Source organism: Mauremys reevesii, linkage group 7 (assembly GCF_016161935.1).
Source record: "Mauremys reevesii isolate NIE-2019 linkage group 7, ASM1616193v1, whole genome shotgun sequence".
In the NCBI taxonomy this organism is placed as follows: Eukaryota; Metazoa; Chordata; order Testudines; family Geoemydidae; genus Mauremys; species Mauremys reevesii.
Window position 1 is genome coordinate 125,794,087 of NC_052629.1, and position 23,504 is coordinate 125,817,590.

Sequence of the window (23,504 nt, forward strand, 5' to 3'; positions counted from 1 at the left end):
GTGGAATAATATTTTCTGTGCTATTACCTATCCCTTTCCTGTAGGTTCCTAATGTTGTTAGCTTTTTTGACTGCCGCTGCACATTGAGTAGATGTTTTCAGAGAACTATCCATCATGATCCCAAGGTCTCTCTCTTGAGTGGTAACAGCTAATTCAGAGCCCATCATTTTGTATAGCTGGGATTATGTTTTCCAATGTTCATTACTTTGAATTTATCAACAATGAATTTCATCTGCAATTTTGTTACCCAATCATCTGGTTTTGAGACCCCTTTGTAACTCTTCCCAGTCTGCCTTGGATTTAACTAACTTGAGTAATTTTGTATCATCTGCAAACTTTGCCACCTCACTGCTTACCCCTTTTTCCAGATACTTTATGAACATGTTGATCACCACTGGTGCCAGTACATATCATTGGGGGACATCGCTACTTACCCCTCTCCACTGTGAAAACTGACCATTGAGTCCTACCCTTTGTTTCCTATCTTTTAACCAGTTACTGATTTATATGGGGACCCTCATCCCATGACTCCTTACTTTGCTTAAGAGCTTTTGGTGAGGGACTTTGTCAAAGGCTTTCTGAAAGTTCAAGTGCACTATATCCACTGGATCACTCGTGTCCATCTCTGTTGACATCTCAGAGAATTCTAGTAGATTGGTGAGGCGTGATTTCCGTTTACAAAATCTGAGTTGACTCTTCCCCAACATAACGTGTTCATCTGTGTGTCTGATAATTCTGTTCTTTACTATATTTTTAACCAGTTTGCCCGGTACTGAAGTCAGGCTCACTGGCCTGTAACTGCCAGGATCACCTCTGGAGCCTTTATTAAAAATTGACGTCATATTTGCTATTCACCAGTTATCTGGTACAGAGGCTGATTTAAGCAATACATTACATACCACAGTTAGCAGTTCTGCAATTTCACATTTGAGTTCTTTCAGAACTCTTCGGTGAATACAATCTGGTCCTGAATTATTACTGTTTAATTTATCAGTTTGTTCCAAAACTCCTCTAATGATACCTCAGTCTGGGACAGCTCCTCAGATCTGTCACCTAAAAAGAATGGCTCAGTTGTGGGAATCTCCTTCAACTTGATCTGGGCTATTTTGTATCTTTTTTACTTTTCTATGCATGGCACAACTGCAAGACCCCTTGTGGCAGGGTTTCTGGCAGTGTGTGGTTCCCCCACAGCAGCTCTCAATCACTCCATGCCCCCTGTGCCCTCACACTGGTCATTGAATAGCAGTCTTACTTTTTGAAGAAATGCCCATTGACCTCAAATTGCTGCCTTAACATAACCTTTCCTCGATATTCAATTATAAGGGTATCTAATGCCAAGTCTCTTGCTGCCCTCAAGATCTTCCGGTGCTTCTGAACCCGAGTCACTCTTCCCAGCTGCAACTGCAATGGAAACCAGAACAAAATATGAGAACTCAAAATGGAACCTCAGGCAACAGCCCTGTCGATTTTATCCTATGATTTACATATGAACAAACTGGCTTCTAGCAACAGGACCCGGGAATTCTGACCAGCTCATTAACCACTCACTCCAAGACAGACATTTGGGCAACAGACAATGATTTGGAAATAATGTTTATTCAATGGGAATAGGAAAATGTATCTGTGCTTACCCAAAAATGTCCTTTCTTTGAGTAATAAGGTCAACAGATCCATTAGAATTGGTACTTCAGCCTGATTGCAGCTTGGGGGCAGAACCAGACCTGTCAATCATTGGCAGTAGGAGAATGCCCCACCTCCTTAAGTTCCTTCCCTCTAGTTGAGATAATTTCCACAGCCAGGATAATTCAAAACTACTTTCCTAAATTACAAATTGAGGAAAAAGCACAATTTCTCTCACTCCTGAGCATGGTAAATTCTTCCTAATGACAACAAACCCAAATCCTTGCATGTCAATTTCCTTCTCTATTCTGGATGACCCATTTGTCTCCAGGATCTGAGGACCTTAATATTTGAAGAAAGCAAATTTTCAAGTAAGCATAGATAAACTTTCCTATTCTTCTTCATGCTAAGGTCCACAGAGCTGTTACAGTGGGATTGTCAAAGCAGTGTGTTTCCAGAGTGGGAAGCAGGATCATCCTTTAAATGTGTACACTCAAAACAAGGTAAATTATACATAAATCATTCCTCCATCTCCCCCCAGACACCAATTCACACAGAAGACTTCTGTTCCCCCCCCACCCCCCCAAAAAAAGGCATTGGCTAAGACTGGATGACCAATATACAAAGTTGGTGAATTTATGTATTGATGGCCCAATATCCGTGTTGCAAATCTCAATACTCAAGATGTGACTCTCTGCCCTGAGACTGTCAGTGCTCCTAACGGCTGGACTGCTTAACTGAAGGAAGAATCTTTCTTGAATTCACATAGGAAACTAATGCTATGACAGTTGTGAGTGTAGTAGTATGATTTTATGTTTGTATTTTATATAATTTAGAATGAAGGATAAAGAATAATAATGTAGCATGTATTAAATGTATTGGTGTATGATTTGATCATATCCTGACAGCCACCCTTTTTGTTATTCATTAAAATGTTATGCTTGTAAGAAGCACAGGAGGACTGCCTGTTTGAATTCAGAGTACAACACTGGGTCCCAAAGGAGAAAGCTCCATACTTAAAAAACAAAACAACAAAAAATCTACACTTCTGATTGGAGACGGCAACTATCAGAAGGCCTACTCTGATGGATATGAAGTGTAATAACACTTCCTGCAGTGGTTCAATCTAGGCTGTAAGGAGCAGAATGAGATTTCAAGGTCGTGGCTCTATGACTTTGCAGGATTAGCATAAGACTGATGCCCAAAGGTTTAATGTTGAGATTTGTACAAAACTTCCTTTTGGAACATGCTGAGAACACTGTACTATAGAGATTTGTACGTTTTGCTTGGACACTCTTGTACACCCATAATAAACCCCTCTGGAGGATTTCAAGTCTATGCTTCATTAGTTTAACATGGATTTAAAATTATGGACTTTGCACCAGCCAGTAGAACAAGTTCTCTCTTGCGGTTAGTGAAAGCAATAATCACTTCATCCAAGTATTTATTTTAAACCAGTCTGGTTCTGGATAGAAAACTGCTTTCAACAGCAGACCTCCTCTATGAGAGACACATCCAAAGTGCCAATACTAGGTTAATCAGGCCCGAGAGTCATAACCTCTACAGCCGGAAAGATAAACAGTATCACTGCTGCTCTCTCCTTCCTATCCAGGGAGCAGTGAAAAAGGTAGGAAGGCATACTGGAGGGAACTTACCCAGCTTTTGAAGTGTCATTCACTTCCTCACATTCCAGGTCCTGTTACATTGAGACCCCGTAGGGTACTTTATTGTTTCCAGATACAAAAAAAGATGAACAAGATATTTCCGGGTGTAGGAGCCACTCTGCTAATCCTTTAATGGACAGTGCACATACAGATAGGAAACTGTGCTCTGCCAAGGACAGGAGAATTTCTCTCTGTGTTCTTTGTTATTATGAAAATCCTATCAGACACATTGATTATTGGACCAAAACAGCTTCATTTTCCATGGAAAAAACACAAAGAAAGAATCATTGTGTTCCAGCTGGTGGATGCTGTATTCTCTTTTTGGTATTCATTCTCTGAACTGAATTTGGAAAATCACTTAAAAAAAATTGATATTCTGCATTCACCAGTTGTGGGAGTGAAGAGTATGCAACTGGAACTAGATCTCTGCCAATGCATGGAAGAGGGTGAGATGCAGAGGGGATACCAGGAATTTGGAGAGATATCTCACAATCCCTGGATCATTGAAGCATACCTGTGTATGAGATCAAAATTCCAAACAGGGTCCTGTAAGAACTGGATTTTTGTTTGTGATACTTCTTGTTTTCCATTATAGCCATCTTCATCTTATGTCAATGTTTTTTCTGATCTGAGACCTTGTTCCGGATAGTATATATCCTCAGTCCAGGCCTATGGTAGACTTTCCTGGCACCATGAATCTGTCCTTGATCCAAGATTCTCTAGAAACCATATCCCTGTGCTTCCTCCACTTTTCTGTACAGAATCTTATTAGAAATATTGTCTAAGAACAGATAAGTGACTTTCTTCTTCCCTAAAGCCAACATTATTGCTACCATGATCCTGAGAGAGAGAGAGAGAGAGAGAGAGACAGACTCTGGGAGCACATGGAAGATCAAATGGTAAAGATCAAAGCTGGGAAAGGAAAGAGGCTGCCACCCATCTACAAAACACAGGAATGACCAGAACATGGTTAAGTGGGAGTGCAATGCTTTGAAGTGTAGCCTATAGGATTAACCTTCTTGCTTGCAAATATGTATCTTTTCTTATAGTTTAAGTATTTGGTCTATTGTAATAGGTTTATAGATTTATATTAAAGTAAGTTTGGCTGTAAGGCAAGAGACCTACAGGCCATATCCTGTATGTTAAGCTAAGGCAAAGTTAGCATATCTATATTAAGACCTTTTACCCAGAAAAGTAAAGTTGACTTATAGCTTGTTACCTAAATAGATAAGTACCCACGACTATGTCAAGGACCTTTTATTTAGACCAATAGACAATGAAGAATGGCACAGGGCTTTTTTTCAATTTGTACCCACAGACTTAACAGGTACACCACAATGAAATGTATGTGCGTATGTACATGTCATCAATACGCACGTACATACTAGCCTATGGAGTAAGCGTAGCCTAACATTTTGTGGGTGAGGAATGAAATTTGGGCATAGGAGGAAGGATTTCCGGCACTTGTGCCCTATAAAAGAAGTGACCCACTTCCTCCACTCTCTCTATCTATTCTATCTATCTACAATGTCTGCTACTATTACTAGGCTGTACTTGTTCTTCTTAAACTTTAAGTTTCAAGGGAACTAGGCTAAGCTGGGTTTCCCTAAGTTATTTTACCATTTGCTTACTATTTCAATTATTTTAATAAAAAGTCTTTATGACTATATCTCTCAGTGTAAGCTTCCTGTCATACCCCCGAGGATCCTTTATAAATTCTGTGGAGCCTGATTCGGGACAAGAACTTTTATCTTCTGATCAAACAGATTGGAGAGCCTAAAACCCATACTATTAATATTAATAATTTATTATAATTAAATTAAATTAAATTCCCATATTATCCAAATTAATATTATTAGTATACCCTAAATCAGGCTACAGAAGACAAGCCTCCTTTAGGAAAAAACTGTTACTAGCCTTCTATAACTGTTCTTTGAGATGTGTTGCTCATGTCCATTCCAGGCTAGGTGTGTGTGCACCGTGTGCACCGTGGCTGGAGAATTTCCCCTTAGTGGTATTTGTTGGGCTGGCTGTAGCGCCCTCTGGAGCTGCACACATGTGCCAGTGTAAGAAGTCCTGCCGGCCCCGCACACTGTCAGTTCCTCCTTACCTCTAACTCTGACAGACGTGTCATGGAATGGACCTGAGCAACATATCTCAAAGAATAACAGTTACAGAAGGTTAGTAACCATTTTTTCTTCAAGTCCATTCCATACTAGGTGACTCACAAGCAGAACCCCCAGGAGGTGGGCTCAGAGTTAATGAATCATAGAATCATAGAACTTAAGATCAGAAGGGACCATTATGATCATCTAGTCTGACCTCCCGCAAGATGCAGGCCACAAAAGCTGACCCACCTACTCCTGAAATAATTCTCTCCCTTGACTCAGCTGTTGAAGTCCCCAAATCCTGATTTAAAGACTTCAAGTAGCAGATAATCCTCCAGCAAGCGACCCCTGCCCCATGCTGTGGAAGAAGGCGAAAAACCTCCAGGGCCACTGCCAATCTACCCTGGAGGAAAATTCCTTCCCGACCCCAAATATGGCGATCAGCTGAACCCCGAGCATGTGGGCAAGACTCTCCAGCCAGACACTCAGGAAAAAGACTTTCAATATCCCAACATTGACCCTCGGTACTAATTACCAGTGGTCGCACGTTATTGACCTAGTGACTAAATCACGTTATCCTATCAAACCATTCCCTCCATAAACTTATCAAGCTTAATCTTAAAGCCAGAGAGGTCCTTCGCCCCACTGTTTCCCTCGGTAGGCTGTTCCAGAATTTCACTCCCCTGATGGTTAGAAACCTTTGTCTAATTTCAAGCCTAAACTTCCCAACTGCCAATTTATATCCATTTGTTCTCGTGTCCACATTAGTACTGAGCTGAAATAATTCCTCTCCCTCCCTGGTATTTATCCCTCTGATATATTTAAAGAGAGCAATCATATCTCCTCTCAACCTTCTTTTGGTTAAGGAAAACAAACCGAGCTCCTCAAGTCTCCTTTCATACGACAGGCTTTCCATTCCTCGGATCATTCTAGTGGCCTCGGATCATTCTTTGTACCCGTTCCAGTTTGAATTCATCCTTCTTAAACATGGGAGACCAAAACTGCACACAGTACTCCAAATGAGGTCTCACCGCCTTCTTGTATAACGGGACTAGCACCTCCTTATCTCTACTAGAAATACCTCGCCTAATGCATCCCAAGACCGCATTAGCTTTTTTAACGGCCACATCACATTGCCGACTCACAGTCATCCTGCGATCAACCAGGACTCTGACGTCCTTCTCCTCTTCTGTTACTTCCAACTGGTGTGTCCCCAGTTTATAACTAAAATTCCTGTTAGTCATCCCTAAATGCATAACCTTACACTTCTCACTATTGAATTTCATCCTATTACTAATACTCCAGTTTACAAGGTCATCCAAATCTCCCTGGAGGATATCCCGATCCTTCTCTGAATTGGCAATACCTCCCAACTTCGTGTCATCTGCAAACTTTATCAGCCCACTCCTACTTTTGGTTCCAAGGTCAGTGATAAATAGATTGAATAAGATCGGACCCAAAACCGAACCTTGAGGAACTCCACTGGTAACCTCCCTCCAACCCAACAGATCACCTTTCAATATGACCCGCTGCAGTCTCCCCTTTAACCAGTTCCTTATCCACCTCTGGATTTTCATTTCGATTCCCATCTTTTCCAATTTAACCAGTAATTCTTCATGCGGTACCATATCAAACGCCTTACTGAAATCAAGATATATTAGATCCACCGCATTTCCCTTGTCTAAAAAATCTGTTACTTTCTCAAAGAAGGAGATCAGGTTGGTTTGGCACGATCTACCTTTCGTAAAACCATGTTGTAATTTGTCCCAATTGCCATTGACATCAAGGTCCGTAACTACTCTCTCCTTTAATATTTTTTCCATGACTTTACATACTACAGATGTTAAACTAACAGGCCTGTGGTTACCCAGGTCACTTTTTTTCCCCTTCTTGAAAATAGGAACTATATTAGCTAATCTCCAGTCAAACGGTACAACTCCCGAGTTTAGAGATTCGTTAAAAATTATCGCTAACGGGCTTGCAATTTCACTCGCCAATTCCTTTAATATTCTAGGATGAAGATTATCCGGGCCGCCTGATTTACTACCGTTAAGCTGTTCAAGTTTGGCTTCTACCTCGGAAACTGTAATTTCCAACCCCGCACCTTCATTCCCATCAGTCACTCTGCCACTATTCCTAAGCCCTTCATTAGCCTCATTAAAGACCAAGGCAAAATATTCATTTAGATATTGTGCCATGCCTAGCTTATCTTTAATCTCCACTCCGTTTACAGTTTTAAGCGGTCCCACTTCTTCTTTCTTGGTTTTCTTCCTATTTATATGGCTAAAAAACCTTTTACTATTGGTTTTAATTCCCTTCGCAAGGTCCATCTCTACCCGGCTTTTGGCCTTTCTCACTGCATCCCTACACGCTCTGACCTCAATAAGGTAGGTTTCTTTGCTGATCCCTCCCATCTTCCACTCCTTGTACGCTTTCTGTTTTTTCTTAATCACCCCTCTGAGACGCTTGCTCATCCAGCTCGGTCTAAAACTGCTACCTAAGGACCGTTTTCCCTTTCTCGGGATACAGGCCTCTGACAGCTCCTGCAACTTCAACCTGAAATAATCCCAGGCGTCTTCCGCCTTTAGATCCCTAAATATAACAAAGGGCACCCCCATTATGTTATGTTAGTCCAATCCACTTCCCTAACTAGTCGCCTTAATTTAGTAAAGTTAGCCCTTTTGAAATCGTAAACCTTAGTCTCAGATGCAATTTTGTTTATCCTTCCATTTATTTTGAACCGAATTAGCTCATGATCACTCGAGCCAAGGTTGTCCCCTACAACCATTTCCTCAACAAGGTCCTCACTACTCACCAAAACCAAATCTAAAATGGCATCCCCCCTCGTCGGTTCAGCTACTACTTGATGAAGGAATTCATCAGCTATCACGTCTAGGAAAAGCTGAGCCCTATTATTATTACTAGCATTTGTTCCCCAATCTATATCCGGGAAGTTAAAGTCTCCCATGATCATACAGTTCCTATTAGTATTTACCTCCTTAAAAACATTAAAGAGTTATCTATCCATATCCAGGCTAGATCCCGGCGATCTATAGCACACCCCATGCATAATGGACATGCTGACTGCAACACTGCTCTTCCAAACTGGCATCGTCTCGGGCCTGTTGGGTGACGGCATAGTGGGACACGAAGATATGCACTGAAGACCAGGTTGTGTTGTGGCTCTGGAGATGCCCTGGTTTGGGACCTGCATGAAGATCACCACTGATGAAGCCTGGGCTCTTATGGAATGAGCGGTTACTATGGCCAGAGACAAGACGCTCGCCTACTCATAACAAGCCCAATACTGGCGGTTATCTAGGACAAGATCCTTTGGGTTGACACGGTTAGCCCTCTCATCCTTTCTGCTATTGCCACAAAGAGTTGCATGGATTTGCAGAAGGGTTTAGTTCTCTCAATATAAAAAGTGAAGGCCTGCCTAACGTCCAATGAATGAAGCCATCGTTTCTCAGAGTTCTTGAGAGGTTTTGGGAAGACAGGTAGGAATATGACCTAGTTGTTATGGAATTATGACACCACCTTTGGCAGGAAGGCCAGATGGGGGCTCAGCTTGACCTTGTCCTTGAACACCATGTAAGGTGGTTCTGATGCAAGGGCCTTGATCTCAGAGACCCTTCTGGCTGAGGTGATCATCACAAGGAAGGTGACCTTCCAAGAGAGAAGTAGCAGGGATCACTATGCTAATGACTCAAGTGGGGGGGAGAGGTAGAGAAAGAGGATGATTTTCGACAGGAATAAATTTAAATTCCCTGGGGGGGAGCGGGGGGAGGATTGGTTTGTGAACTTGAGGATACAGTTTTTCCAGCCTCTTGAGAAACTGGACTGTTATTTCGTGGGAGAACAGTGATCTGCTGTTCACTGGGGGTGGGGTGGGGGGGGGGAAGGCTGAGATGGCTGCCAAATGTACCTTAATAGACAAGAGGGCCAGGCCCTGCTGTTTTAGGTGGAGCAAATAGTCCAAGACAGACTGAAGGAAAGATCGAGATGGAGAGAGATCACGTTCGAAAGCCCAACAAGTGAAACGTTTCCACTTGGCCAAGTAGGTAGTCTTGGCGGAAGGCTTTCTACTACCTAGCAAGACCATCTGATCCTGTTCTGAGCAGACCTGCTCTTCAGGGTTCAGCCATGTAGCATCCATGCAGTTAGGTGCAAGGTGGTGAGATTTGGGTGAGGAAACCAGCTGTGGTCTTGAGAAATCGGGTGCGGATAGAATGGGAGTGAGAGCGGAGCTACCACCGAGAGGTCCAGGAGCATGCTGAACCAATGTTGGCATGGCCACGCTGGTGCTATGAGGATAACTCATGCCTTGTCTTGCTTGATTTTTAGAAGAACTGTGTGCACTAAGGGGATGGGGGCGTACAGTAGGTGGTCTGCCCACAAGAGCAGAAAAGTGCTGGAAAGGGAGCCTGGGCTCTGCCGTGCAGTGAACAAAAACAATAGCACTTTCTGTTCTGCCTGATGGCAAACAGATCCACCTGGGGAGGCCCCCATTTTTGGAAGATGAATTTGATGATCTCTGGATGAAGGGGACACTCATGGTGAGAAGAGAAGGATCTGCTGAGGTGATCCTCCAGTACATTCCAGGCTCCCAGGAGATGTGAAGCCTAGAGATGAATGGAGCGTCTCGCACAGAAGTCCCATAGATGGATGGTCTCCTGACACAGGGCTGAGGATCGAGCCCGTCCTTGCTTATTGATATAGAACCTAGTGCTGTATTGTCTGTCAGGACTTGTACCACTTTGCCTGAGATCTGGGGAAGGAACATCTGGCATGCTAAGTACACCGCCCTGAGCTCCCTGATGTTTATGAGCAGGGAGAGTTCCTTCCTGGGACCAGAGGATCCAAGTCCTGAAGTTGTTGAGGTGGGCTCCCCACGCTACGTTTGACACATCCGAAACTAAGGATACTGATGGTTGTGGGGTAACAAAGGGCACCCCCATTATTACCGATCTTGGATCTTTCTACCAGTCCAGGGAGGCGAGAACCAGGGGAGGGACCGTAAGCACTGAGTCCAAGTGGTGTCTTCTCAGGGGAGTAAAGTGACACTAGCCACATCTGGAGGGGCCTGAGGCGCAGCTTTGTGTATTGAACCATGTAAGTACAAGCCACCACGTGATGCAGAAGCTTGAGGCACACCCGAGCTGTTGTGATAGGGTGGGCCATGATATTGGATATCAGGTCCGTCACGGTCTGGAAACGGGCCTCCAGCAGGAATGCCCTGGCTTGGGTCGAGTTGAGCACAGCCCGAATAAATTCCATTCTCTGAACTGGAACAAGAGTTGACTTCTGCTCGTTTATCAGCAGGCCCAGTGCTCAGAAGGTGGCTCGGACTGTGCTGATGCTATTCTGTACCTGAGCCTGCGACCAACTTTTGATCAGCCAGTCGTTGAGGTTCAGGTAAACTTGTATGCCTCGCCACCTGAGGAAGGCTACAACAACCAACATACACTTTGTGAAAATGTGCAGGGCTGCCGATAGGCCAAAGAAAAGGGCGGTGAATTGGTAGTGGCGCTGACACACTATAAACCTGAAAAATCTTCTCTGGTCATGGAAGATAGAAGTGTGAAAGTATGAGTCCTCTAAGTCGAGGGCAGTGTACAGTCCCCTGGATCCAGGCAAGGAATGGAGGAGGCCATGAAGACCATGTGGAACTTCAATTACCTGAGATATTTGTTGAGGCAACACAGGTCCAAGATGGGCTGGAGGTCCTCTTTGGCATTAGGAAATACCGGGAGTAGAACCTCTTCCCTCTCAAGTCTTGAGGAGCTGCCTCCATGACCCCCACACGTAGGAGGGGATTACACCTCCTAGAGGAGGAGTTGATTGCAAGAAGGTCCCTGAAGAGGTATTGGGGGGAAAGAGGAGGGCAGAAACTTCAGGGTATAACCAGCTGTCACTGTGTTCAGGACCAATGGTCCAATGTTGTGAATGACCATGCCAGGCTGAAGAGCGACAGAGGGTCCAAAAATAAAAGGGGAGGCAGATCTGACACTGTGACTGGTATAGCGCCATTGGGCACACCTTCAAAAAGCCTGCTTGGGCCGACCAGAGTATCTCTGAGACCCAACTGGGAGGCTGAGGTGGGCAGAAATGGTTGACGCCATTTATAACTCCTTCCATTTCTTTTGTAAGGCTCCTGCCTTGGAGGTGTCGAGAACCAGGTAGGCTGCTGGGGCCTGAAGTGCTTTCTGGAAGCAGACAGAGTGTACGGGCCTAAGGATCATTGAGCCCTTCAGTCCATGAAGTCTTGTGTCCATCTGCTCTGAGAAAAGAGAGGAGCCTTCCAAGGGGAGGCCCTGGATGGACTGTTGGACCTCACTGGGAAGCCCAGAGGACAGGAGCCAGGAACAGCACCTCATGGTGACCACAGAGGCCACTGTCCGGACTGCTGAGACGGCAGCATGCAGAGCCGCCTGGAGAGAGGGCCTGGCCACGTTCTAACCCTCTTCTGGGAGGGCTGCAAACTCCTGTCTTGACTTTTGGGGCAGGGAGTCTTTGAATTTATTCAGGGAGTCCCACAGATTAAAATCTTATCTCCCCAGCAAAGCAAGTGCAGGTATTCAAACTCGCCTGCCAGCACAGAATTATTTTCTGCCCTCTTTGAAGTGAGGGCCAAAGGAGGAGGAGTTTGCCACAGGGCCTGGACTGGTTCCATCACAGTTTCATTGATGGGCAGGGCCACCCTGGATGGCGCTGCTGCAGCCAGGATATCAATAAGACTGTGTGATGTCTCTTTGAGCAGCTCGATCTCCAAGCCCAGGTTTGAAGCGACCCGCTTCAGAAGGTCCTGATGGGCCCAGAAATCATCCTGTGGAAGCAGGCTACTGGGACCCACGATAGCCTTGGCTGGGTAGGACAAGGAGAAGGCTTGCACCGGAGGAAGAGCTCCTCTTTCTTCCTCTGCTTTGACTATGTCCACTAGAGGCATCTCCTGGACGTCAGTACTGGAGTCAGTAACAGAATCGGTGCCAAGTGGGAAGGAGCAGTAGCCCATCTTTTGGAGACCACAGAGTAGGACTGGTGGGAGGAAGGACCCAGCGTCGGGGGAAAACACCAGAGGTTCCAATAGCGCCACTGCGTAGGCCAGTGACCCGCTGGCCAGATTTCTGCTGGAGGACTGGTGCTGAAGCTCAGTGGAGCATAGATGGTGGGTTTTTGGCGGTACATGACGTTCCCCTTCAGACACTGAAGAGGATTCTTCTCTCAGCAACCACAGTGGAGTAGTACCCACTTTTGCCTCCATGTGGTGCTGGGGCTCCGGGGACCAGTGGTGTGCCAGAGATCAGGATGCTGGGATCAAATGCAGCTTTCCCCCAGGTCAGGGGTCTCCAAACTACGGCTCGCAGGCTGGATCCGGCCCGGGGCTTCCATTTGTCCGGCCCTCCAACCAATAGGGGAGAAGCCAACAGCTGAGTAGGCAGCCGAGCAGGCAGGGGGAGGGGCTGCCGGCAGCAGCTCACACGGGGCGGCAGCACAGCTGAGCTGTGCGGAGGGGTGAGTGCCCCCAGGAGCCAGTGTCCTCCCAGAAGGGAAGCCAACTTAGGGGAGAGTTGCAGCTGCAGCTGAGCAGGCATGGACCCCTGGCTTAGAGTAAAAATACAAGCCAGATGCTTAATTACATCTCCAATAAATGGAGTAAAGAAGATGGAAATTAACAATTTCATAATGGTTAAATTTTAACTACAGCACTAATAGAACCAACAGTATTTGTATGATACAAATGTGAGTTTTCAGAAATAAAATAAAAAAAATTATGTGAAATGATTTTTAATGTATTGACAAATATTTTGTGTGATTTCACAGTACCTGCATCCATTAACTTTTATCCCTGACTTAGAATTTAATGCAACACTGACACAGTAGAGTTGTGTTGTTTAACGATTTTGCATATATTTGCATATATTTAATTTCTTTCACAGTCGCTTTGGCCCGCGAAGCCCCTTCAAAAATCTAATATGGCCCTCGTCTCATGAAGTTTGGAGACCCTTGCCCTAGGTGGTGCTGGAGGATCCGGTGCTAGGAAGGTGCCCGACGCACCCTGTTCCCTCCTGCTTCCAGTCGCCACAGCTGGTGGGTGCCCCACTGGTGTTGGCAGGACAGGAAAAAAGAAGGTCCCTAGCCACCTGAAAAGCCTCCGGGGTCAATGGCATCTTCAGTCCGCGGGCACCAAAAGGAAGAAGCCTTGCCAAAGCAAGAAGGGTTGTTCTAACAACTGTCACAGGCTGTAAGAAGGAGCTGAGAGGGTGAGGGGCCAGCAGCGCCCCTTATACCACTGCATAACCTGCAGCACCACAGGGCCCTAGAGCCAGCCCAATGGATACTACTAAGGGAAAAATCTCAAGCAAGAGTGCACGTGGTGCGCACACACACCTAGCATGGAATGCACACGAACAAGCAGATGTTTCAGACAGGGCCTGTCTCTGCTTGTTCATGTTTTTTGAGGCTAAAAATAGGATGGGGATCAGGTTGTAGTGCTCTGATCTGAAATTCACAATGGCAAGACAAGAGGCAATGGGTTCAAACCACAGCATAGCAGATTTAGATTAAATCTCAGGAAAAACTTCCCCTAGCTGTAAAAACAGTAGGACAATGGAACAGACTGCTTAAGGAGGTTATGGAAGCTCCTTCATTGGAGGTTTTCAAAAGAAGGCTAGATAGCCATCTCTCTTGGATGATTTAGACACAACAAATCCTGCACGTTGGCAGGGGATTAGACTAAATGACCCTTGTGGTCCCTTCTAACCCCAATGATTCTGAATCCTTCATTCATGTCACAGCTTTTCCATCGGTTGCTGAGACTGTGAATGGGACAAAGTTCATCCTGGCATTCTTGCACAGTCCTCTCTGGACAAAGTCCAATGACTTCATTTAGTCAAAGTTATAGGTAGCCCTTCTGCTCTCAAATTCAAAGAGCCAAGCACCGGTCTGGGGTTTAACTCCAAATAACGCTGGTCAGGAGACCCGCAGAGAGCTCTGAGGCAACTGAGGGCAGTTACTGACCCTGTACTTGTCCTAGCTATCACTGCAAAGAGATATTTTCTTCTATTGTACTTCACAGATTGCTTCAATTTGTCATATTACGTCTATTCCTTTCTATAGTGTTTGGTAGGAGTTAGAATTAAAAGCCAACTTTTCTGATGACTCTGAATAGCCTCAGGTTTCCATAAAGTTCCCATTGTATCACTAAGACATTTGGGGATCAGATGTTCAAACAAATCAGTTTCAAGGCCTCATTTACCTGCATGTAAAAGAGCTGAGTCCCTGGTTCTCTCTCTCTCTTTTCAGGGAGAAGCCCTTCAGCTGTGTGAATTTCTTTAGGTTGAGAAGACTACGCTTGTAATATTGTCCACCCTGATGAGAGAGTCAAGGGTGCTAAAGGTGGCAGGTGACAGTTCATATTTGATTGTTTGTGTTGGCCTGCCGCCTGAGAGTTTTCATGCTCGAAAGAGGGGTCTGAGGCCAGAATTGCCTGGACTTAGTTGCCTACATAGTGAGGAGGCCATTGTCTGGTAAAAATCTCCCCCAGTTAGAAATGCTGAGTCCTTGACCACCAGGGATAATAGCCACACTTATTTTTGTTAGTGACAACAGGACGAATTTTGTCTGGTGCATACTGAGGAACCTTCTGGCCTTATAAACTTCAGACTGTATAGGTGCTGGTGGGTTCAAAAGAAGCAAATGGTGGAGGCTCCTTATGGCCTATCAGTTCTTCCACATTTGGGCAGCTGTCACGCTCATCACTCCACAGCTATCTGCTGGGGGAGAGGAGGTGGAGGAGAGGCGTGGCAGCCTGCAGCAGAAGGCTCGAGCAATAACCTGGATATTTGGGCACGGTGACCCGGAGCGACCGCTGGGAAAGGCAGCCCAAGAGCCAGGGCAGGGCGACCCGCAGCGACTGCTGGGAACGGCAGCCCAAGAGCCGGGGCAGGGCGACCTGCAGCGACCGCTGGGAACGGCAGCCCAAGAGCCAGGGCAGGGCGACCTGCAGCGACCGCTGGGAACGGCAGCCCAAGAGCCAGGGCAGGGCGACCCGCAGCGACCGCTGGGAACGGCAGCCCAAGAGCCGGGGCAGAGCGACCCGCAGCAGCAGCTGATGATGACAGCTTGATACTTTCTCAGTCTTGTAGGTCTGTCAGGACACCTCTGCCCCTCTTATATATCTCTCCAGTGTGTATGAGAACAGATAGATAGTTATAGATCATCTAGGGGAATGCAGACCTCCCAAGGGTAATTTTACAGAACTCATTACACTCTTGCCTGACAGTCTCTCCTCCATTTGGTTTAGATAAAAAAATTATAGTTTACGATTTTATTCTCTAACTTGGGTGTGAAATGCTGACCTTCCTTTCCTAAAGAGGAAGAATTCCCCTGTTGGTGGGAGAGATCTGCATGCTTCAAGAATCAGCATGTCTATGGTCTGGTCCTTTCTACACTGATATGCCATGCTGCACTCTGAAGGTGAGGAGGGAAATGGTGCTGAATGGATTATTCATTTTATGCCCCTTTGGGAGTTTGTCCCTATGATCCTGCTTCAGAGAGAGTAGCAAACTTGAGCTCAGAGATTGCTCTGAAAACATTTCAAGTGGATAGCAATCGCTGTGCTCAAGGAGGTTGGGCTTATTTGTCTCCCTTCTCCCGCATGGGCCCTTATAGGTCTGTCAAGGAAGGTACTGGCTTGGGGCTCAGGGATGGGCTTAGGGTGACCAGATGTCCTGATTTTATAGGGACAGTCTCGATTTTAAGGTCTTTTTCTAGGCTCCTATTATTCCCCATCCCCTGTCCCAATTTTTCACATTTGCTGTCTGGTCACCCTAGATGGGCTCCTCCGAAGCTCTACCTCCACCACCACATATGAGCCATAGAAGTCTGTTTCCATCGAAGGACAGTTGTGTGTTATAGGGGTCAGCAGGGGGAAGGAGTTGGGCTTGCAGACCCCTTGCTGAACTCTCCAGCGTTGGCAGCACCAGTGCTGTATCTGGTGCCCTCCATCTGCAACCCACAGGGTAAGCGAAGACAGAGGAAGCTGTCAAGCTCCACAGCTAAAGGCATGACTGCTGTTGCGAGCTGTAGAGACTACAGCACTATCTTCCACCAGGTGCTCTATCCTTCTGACATCACTCTCCTCATGGAGATGGGGGAGGGGGACTGCCTGCCCCAGAGCCACCTCTTTCCAATCCTGCCAGGCTCCCTTCCTGCCAGGGGATGGGGGGCCAAGGCAACCCCATCTAGACTGGGCTGCATCTTGCCCAGCAGGGCCAGCTGAGCTCTGCAGCAAGACACTCGATAAGAGGGAGAACAGGAGACAGAGACCTTTCCTTTCATTGCTGGCCTTTCTGGGCCTAGATTGCTCCCTGAAGCCAGCAGGGCACCAGTTGATGCAAATGCCTCCGAAGAAGAAGTGAAGCTGAGGGGACAATCTCCTCAAAAATCCAGTACAGCCCTGGGACACATCTGGGAATTAGACAAGACACATTGAGTCCAACTGTTGGTCTAAAAATTTGAAGCAAAATTTGGAATTTCCCTCAGAAAACCTTTGCAGCGGGAAGGGCTGGTTGAGCCACTGGCTACTGTAAAAGCAAAAAAACGGGAGGGAACATCAGGAAGTAGGAAATGACCCCTGCTCCAGAGACTGACAGGTCTGATTCTGCCCCAATCTGTAAGGCTGAAGTACCCATTGCAATGGATGTGTGGACCTTAGCATGAAAAGAAAATATATTCCAGGAATGCATAAAACATCCCTTATGTAGCAGCAATGGTTTGGCTAGGCCAGGAAGATTTCTGGACCTATCCCTGAGAAGGGCCCCATTCTTCTATAAACAGAGTTGGGAAGGGTGTACAAGAAGTGGTAAAGACTCTTGGCCTGATGTCTCATGAATAAGGCTACAATTTTTTCACAGAGGTCGCGGAAGTCACGGAATCCATGACTTCTAGCGACCTCCGTGAATTCAGCCCTGTCGGCCGGGAGCTACAGCAGGGGGACCACAGCTCCCCTGCTGCCGTGGGCCCCATGGTGCTCTTAACTGCTGCAGGCGGCAGGGCTCCCCTCCCACCCTGCAGCTCCCGGCTGCTGTGAACAGCGCGGCCCCTGGAGTTCTGAGTGGCCGTGGGGGTATCCTGGAGCTCTGAGCCCCCACAAGTGGTGAGGGCCCCCAGAGTGGCCCCACAGCTGCCAAACCTCTGCAGGTGGTGTGGGGACCCCGCAGCTGGGCTTTGTCAGGTATATTATTAGTAAAAGTTCATTTTGCTTAAATAGCTCATCTCCTCTCAGGTGTATGTATAGACACCAGTCATATCCCCTCTTGGCCTTCATTTTGCTAGGCTACACAAGCTACACTCTTTTAGTCTCCTCTTGTAAGACAAGCTCAATTCCCCTGACTGGCATTGGAGCCCTTCTCTGCACCTGTTCCAGTATGAATTCATCATTCTTGAACATGGATGACCAGAACTGCACACAGTTTTCCAGATGAGGTTTTACCAATGCCTTGAACAATAGCATACCTCCCTATTTCTTCTGCAAATACTTATACACATATATGCCTTTATCTGCATCTGGGACTTGAAATGGTTTTCTTGCTCACCCAGCCCAGACCTTGCACCTAGGACCCCATGGGATTGGCCTCCATTTGCTCCTGTATTCACACAGGTTCTTACCTGCATCTGGGACCCAATAACTGTATTATTGCAGGCCAACTCTGTCTTGTTGATTGTGTCCAGCACAGCAGTTTTGCCCACAAATTCTTTATTGGTGCTTAGATGCCGTTCCAGGAGGTTCTGTACATCAGCACTGTACTGGTTAGTAAAGGCTTCTTCATACTGATCTGTCCAGAGCCGTATCCGGTTCTCCCACCCCTCAGCTGTGTTCTCATCCAGGGCATGTGCTTCAGAAGGCGAATTCTGCATCAAAGAACATAGGGTGAATGAATAGCATTTGCTGGGAGAAAACTTGATCCTAGAATCTCTGGTGGAAGTGCTGGAGCTCACCAGCCTTCTTCCTCTATTGCCAGAACTAGAAAAGTGAATTGCTCACCAAGCCCTGGGCCCCACTCAAATACTCAGATGATCACATGGGTACCCAAGAGGTGGTACCATTACATTTTACACCCGCTAACACAGAGCATAAAGCTGCTTCTTATAGTGAGCCATGGAAAATTTTGCATTGGATGAAACCCATAAGGTACACACTGCTTGAATTGTCCTATATGGAGAGAAGACAGACTCAGAGGCATGGGGAACAGAGAAACAAGACCAGTTTTTCCTCATTTGCCTCCTGACCTCCTTTTCCCCCTGCTCCTCTTGCCTACTCTTCCCCTTCCAGCCCTTTTTCCCCACTCCTCATTTTGCTCTCGCCCCAACATTCATTCTATAGTTCCCAACCCCAAAAACAGGAAGGACAAAACACAAAAAGGTAAATGTTTAAGAATAAAAAGTAGAAATAGGCTAGTAAAAATGCACACTTGTGTAGAGGTTGCAAAAAGGGAAACTTAGAAATAACAGAACAGGTGGAGGATTAAATAGTAGAAATAGACACAATAAAATAGTTAAAAATAACAAAATATAAACAAACACTTCACTCCGGTTTGGAACATTACAGGTGTGCCCATTGTCGAAGCGCTCATCATTCTGTGTCTTGATTATTGCAACATCCTGTCCTCTGATCTTGACAAATGCAATCTTGCTCCGCTCATATCCACTAAGAATGCTGCTGCTAAGATCATTTTCCTAGCCTGTCACTTTGACCATGTCTCTTGGTATCTCTCCACCAGTTCCCTGTTCTCTACCGAATTAAACATAAGTAGTTTGTATTCACTTTCAAGGCCACTCAGGATCAATCCCCACTTTACATATAATTTCTCATTTGCTGCCAACTCCTGCCTCCAACTGACCCATGATTCCAGCCTCCATCACCTAGTTGTAAAGTTTTCATAAACATGCACCTTCATGCTTTCTCCCAGGCTAACCCCTGCGTTTGCGAGGCACTCACCATAAACATCTGCAAAGCTACCTCATTATCTTCCTTCAAATGCTCCTTTGTTGTGATGCCTACAAAGAACTTGACAACAGTCAGGTTGCTGGTGTGCTAAGACCACTGCCTACCACTAGCACTGTCTCATAGTTTCCCTGTAATCCCACATGTCTGTATACATCTGTTTCTTGTTTCACACTTGGATTGTAAGCTCCTTGGGGCAGGAACTGTCTTTTTGTTCTTTGTTTGTACAGAACCTAGCACAATGGAGTTCTGGTCCATGACTAGGGCTCTAGGTGCGACAATGACGTAATTAATAAATAATTGTAAAATAAATATGTAAGTATACAATATTAGCACTGTTAGCTTGTCCAACCTTCCCTTCCATTGTTTTCACACTGATTTGCTGCATTCTCTCTTAAACCAGACCGTGTTTTACATGTTTGTGCAGCACCCAACATAGTGGAGGTCTCTAATCCTGAGTACAAATAGAGTGGGTGCAGAACCGGGCAATGAAAATCAGCTAGAAGCATGGAAAGACCTCTGCATGAGATGATATTGAGAAGGCTGGGATTGTAGTTGACAGGAAATGAATGAGGCCATGATAAAGGCATTATTAAAAGTGAATGAGAGAGAATATAATTAGGTGCTCCTGTTTACCCTCTCTTATAAGACTACAGCAAGGGAGCCAAACAATAAAATTGGAAGGCAATAAATTTAACAGGGAAATTCTTTTTCTATTACATAATTAACCCATGGAACTCTCTGACACAAGATACTGAGGCCAAGAACTTAGAAGGATTCATAAAGGACTGAAATGTTTTTGGCATTGATAACTCAGTGACAGGCACCACAGAATGACCTCAGAGCATAATAAGAAAATTCACAATTATGTTAGATCAGATAAACAAAGGATAACAATATTCAGAAACATGAGTTACATATATAACTGTCCAATACAGGATACTGAACTAGGATGGTGAGACATACCAGGTACAATCCAGACTAATGAGTAGCTGTGTCACCCCTGCCCTCTATCCTGGGGTGCTCTTTACAATGCTTTGCTGCTGTAGCCTCCAGCCTGGACTCTACCCATGTATGTTGAAGTGGCTCAGCAAGCAGAGTTTATGCACAGCTTGTTATTTTAAATGAGGTTTACACTTTAAGCACTGGTATACCAAATTTTAAGTGAGTCTCAAGTGTGATGGCTGGAAACAGTCAAAGAGAGGTGTTGTCTGTGCTGCAAGAACACAAAGAGGGGTTTTCTAACAAGCCAAGGAAGACACTTGCTAACCTATAAAAAAATCATTACAGAAGGACCAGGGCCCACTGACAAGGTGCAGGAACAGAAAAACAAAGCATGTTGGACCTAGGAGTAATTAAAGATTCTGACAGCTCTTGGGCTTCGCCTGGAATCTGGGTCTCTCAGAAAGACAACACTGTAAGGTTTTGTGCTGACTGTAGAAAATGCAATGCTGTCACAGAGCCAGATGTGTATCCCATGCGTAGAACTGATGATATGCTGGACATTTTAAGCAAAGCTAAATATCTCAGCTCTTTTGATTTAACTAGCAGTTATTGACAGATTCCTCTCAAAAAGGATGCACAGAAAAAAATCTGCTTTCACCACTGATATGGGACTCTATGAGTCCACAATGTTACGGGCTGAGTTAATGCAGGGAACATCCTTCCCCCTAGACTTTTTGTCTCCTGGTACCCAACTGGAAATCTTTTTCAAGAATGGACTGAAACTGTAAAAGGGAAGGACCACCATGCCAAGGCACCCCCTTTTCTCCCTCAGTGCCCATTGTATTCACTGCACCTGAAATGACAATGGGAGAAGGGGTCCTGACCTAAGAAGTTTGGTCAGTGAGATTGCTGAAAGCATATGATGAGAAACTTTGCTAGACTCTGTTACAGTTTATTAAGTTAGGCACCAGTAGCATTTTAACTTTATTTTCTTATAACCCTTTCTGACTTTTATGCCTCATTACTTGTACTCATTTAAAATCTCTTTCTGGTTAATAAACTTGTTTTATTGTTTTATCTACTTCAGTGTGTTTATACTGAAGTGTTCCGGAAACTCCATTTGGGGTGGAAAGCTGTGCTCATATTATTTCTATAAGGAGATAATGGACTTAGTATAACTTGTATTGTCCAAGAGAGGGCCAGACAGTACAAGACATACATTTCGGGGGGTGGAGGGGAGGGGAGGAGGGGAGAGAATCTGGATATGAGTCAACAGTGTGCCCTTGTTGCCAAGAAGGCTAACAGCATTTTGGGCTGTATAAGTAGGGGCATTGCCAGCAGATTGAGGGACGTGATCATTCCCCTCTATTCGGCATTGGTGAGGCCTCATCTGGAGACTGTGTCCAGTTTTGGGTCCCACACTACAAGAAGGATGTGGAAAAATTGGAAAGAGTCCAGTAGGGCAACAAAAATGATTAAGGGGGCTGGAGCACATGACTTACGAGGAGAGGCTGAGGGAACTGGGCCTATTTAGTCTGCAGAAGAGAAGAATGAGGGGGGATTTGAGAGCTGCCTTCAACTACCTGAAAGGGGGATCCAAAGAGGATGGATCTAGACTGCTCTCAGTGGTACCAGATGACAGAACAAGGAGTAATGGTCTCAAGTTGCAGGGGGGGAGGTTTAGGTTGGATATTAGCAAACACTTTTTCACTAGGAGGGTGGTGAAGCACTGGAATGGGTTCCCTAGGGAGGTGGTGGAATCTCCTTCCTTAGAGGTTTTTTAAGGTCAGGCTTGACAAAGCCCTGGCTGAGATGATTTAGTTGGGGATTGGTCCTGCTTTGAGCAGGGGGTTGGACTAGACACCTCCTGAGGTCCCTTCCAACCCTGAGATTCTATGATTGAATCTAAGACTGGGGTGTGTTGGGATCACCCTGCAGTCTAACCAAGGCTGGTGAGAGCCAGAGAGTAACCCCAGCGTGGCTGACAGGCTGAAGTTGCACACAGACACTCAGGGTGTGGCTTGCATGCTCGAAGGCTGTTTGTGAACAACCCAAGTGGGAACTCCTTCAGCAAGGCATTATAAGGCACCCAAAGCTGCAGAGCAGGGGTGACACAGCTGCTCATTAGTCTAGATTGTATCCTGGTACATCACAGATGGACCTTGGTCTGATCTGGTAGATAAATGCCACATTTCTAGGACAGTTCTTTGGTCCAAATGTAACCCTTTCCCCAGAAATGGTACCTGTGAGACAACCATTACCAATCCAGAAAGCCTGAATACTCACATTCATCCATCCCAGTTCATGGGGCATGGAGAGGAATAACACCATTTCTGTTATGGACCCCAATATTATTTAAACTTATATGGTATTAGATACCAAAGTGATAGACAACTTACAAGTACATTAGGTCGGGGTTTATCCAGAAGTTAGTGTTAGAATCAGAGAGCCCCAGACAGACAAATCAGGAAAAAAAACTACTGAGAGAAGTGACACAATCATGCAGGCAGCTCGGTTCCACTCACCTTCATCCGCAGAGATTTCCGTGAACCTTCTCGAAAGGCCTGTGCCCAAAACAAGAGAATGTTGCCCATCAGTACTTATACCCTTTCTTTAGATTTCTATAAAGCATTCTCCCCCCACTCGATGGAGTCCAAGGATCACATTTAAATTAGATAACATTAAACATGTAAATTACTCCCAGCCCAATGGCCCAGAGATCACAGCATTTCACAAAAGATGGCTGAAGCCACAGGAAGATTTAAACAGGAGGTGCTGGACCTGAACAGAAAAGCCCCACAGAAGGACTCCAGCAGACATTCTGAACTGAGAAAGTTCATCCCCCACCCCGACCTGACTAAGGCAAAACCTTGGGACCACGAGAAAGAGCGAGCTGACCAATCTCATCTGCCTTGGTAAGGAGGAGGGTCGGGGACCATCTCTCATTGAGCTTTATTATTCAGTAATACTACGAATTGAACCAATTGGTTTTATCAACAACCACTGCAGATCGCAGAGGGTTGGTGCTATCAACTCCTTAACCCTAATGAGTAAGCTGTATTCTGTTATCTCTGTGGCTGCAGGTCAAATTCAAGGAAAGCCCAAGTAAGTAGCAAATTACACTAATCAAGCTGCTGGTGAAGAAGACACAAATAACAT

The 23,504-nt window shown here is 45.6% G+C and overlaps 1 protein-coding gene across 6 annotated transcripts in view; it reads right to left on the minus strand.

Annotated features, from left to right (window-relative positions):
* SETD5 (SET domain containing 5) overlaps positions 1–23,504 on the minus strand; it is a 163,560-nt gene that overhangs the window by 64,762 nt on the left and 75,294 nt on the right. For all 6 annotated transcript variants that reach the window (XR_005583051.1, XR_005583052.1, XM_039482460.1 and 3 more), the window contains exons 7-9: positions 22,871–22,909; positions 18,065–18,307; positions 1,253–1,401 (exon numbers count right to left, since the gene is read on the minus strand). Coding sequence is in view for 4 of the 6 variants with exons in the window: in XM_039482460.1 (XP_039338394.1) it covers positions 1,253–1,401; positions 18,065–18,307; positions 22,871–22,909 (431 nt within the window). In the remaining 2 variants the exon portion in view is untranslated. The remainder of the gene's footprint in view (positions 1–1,252; positions 1,402–18,064; positions 18,308–22,870; positions 22,910–23,504) is intronic.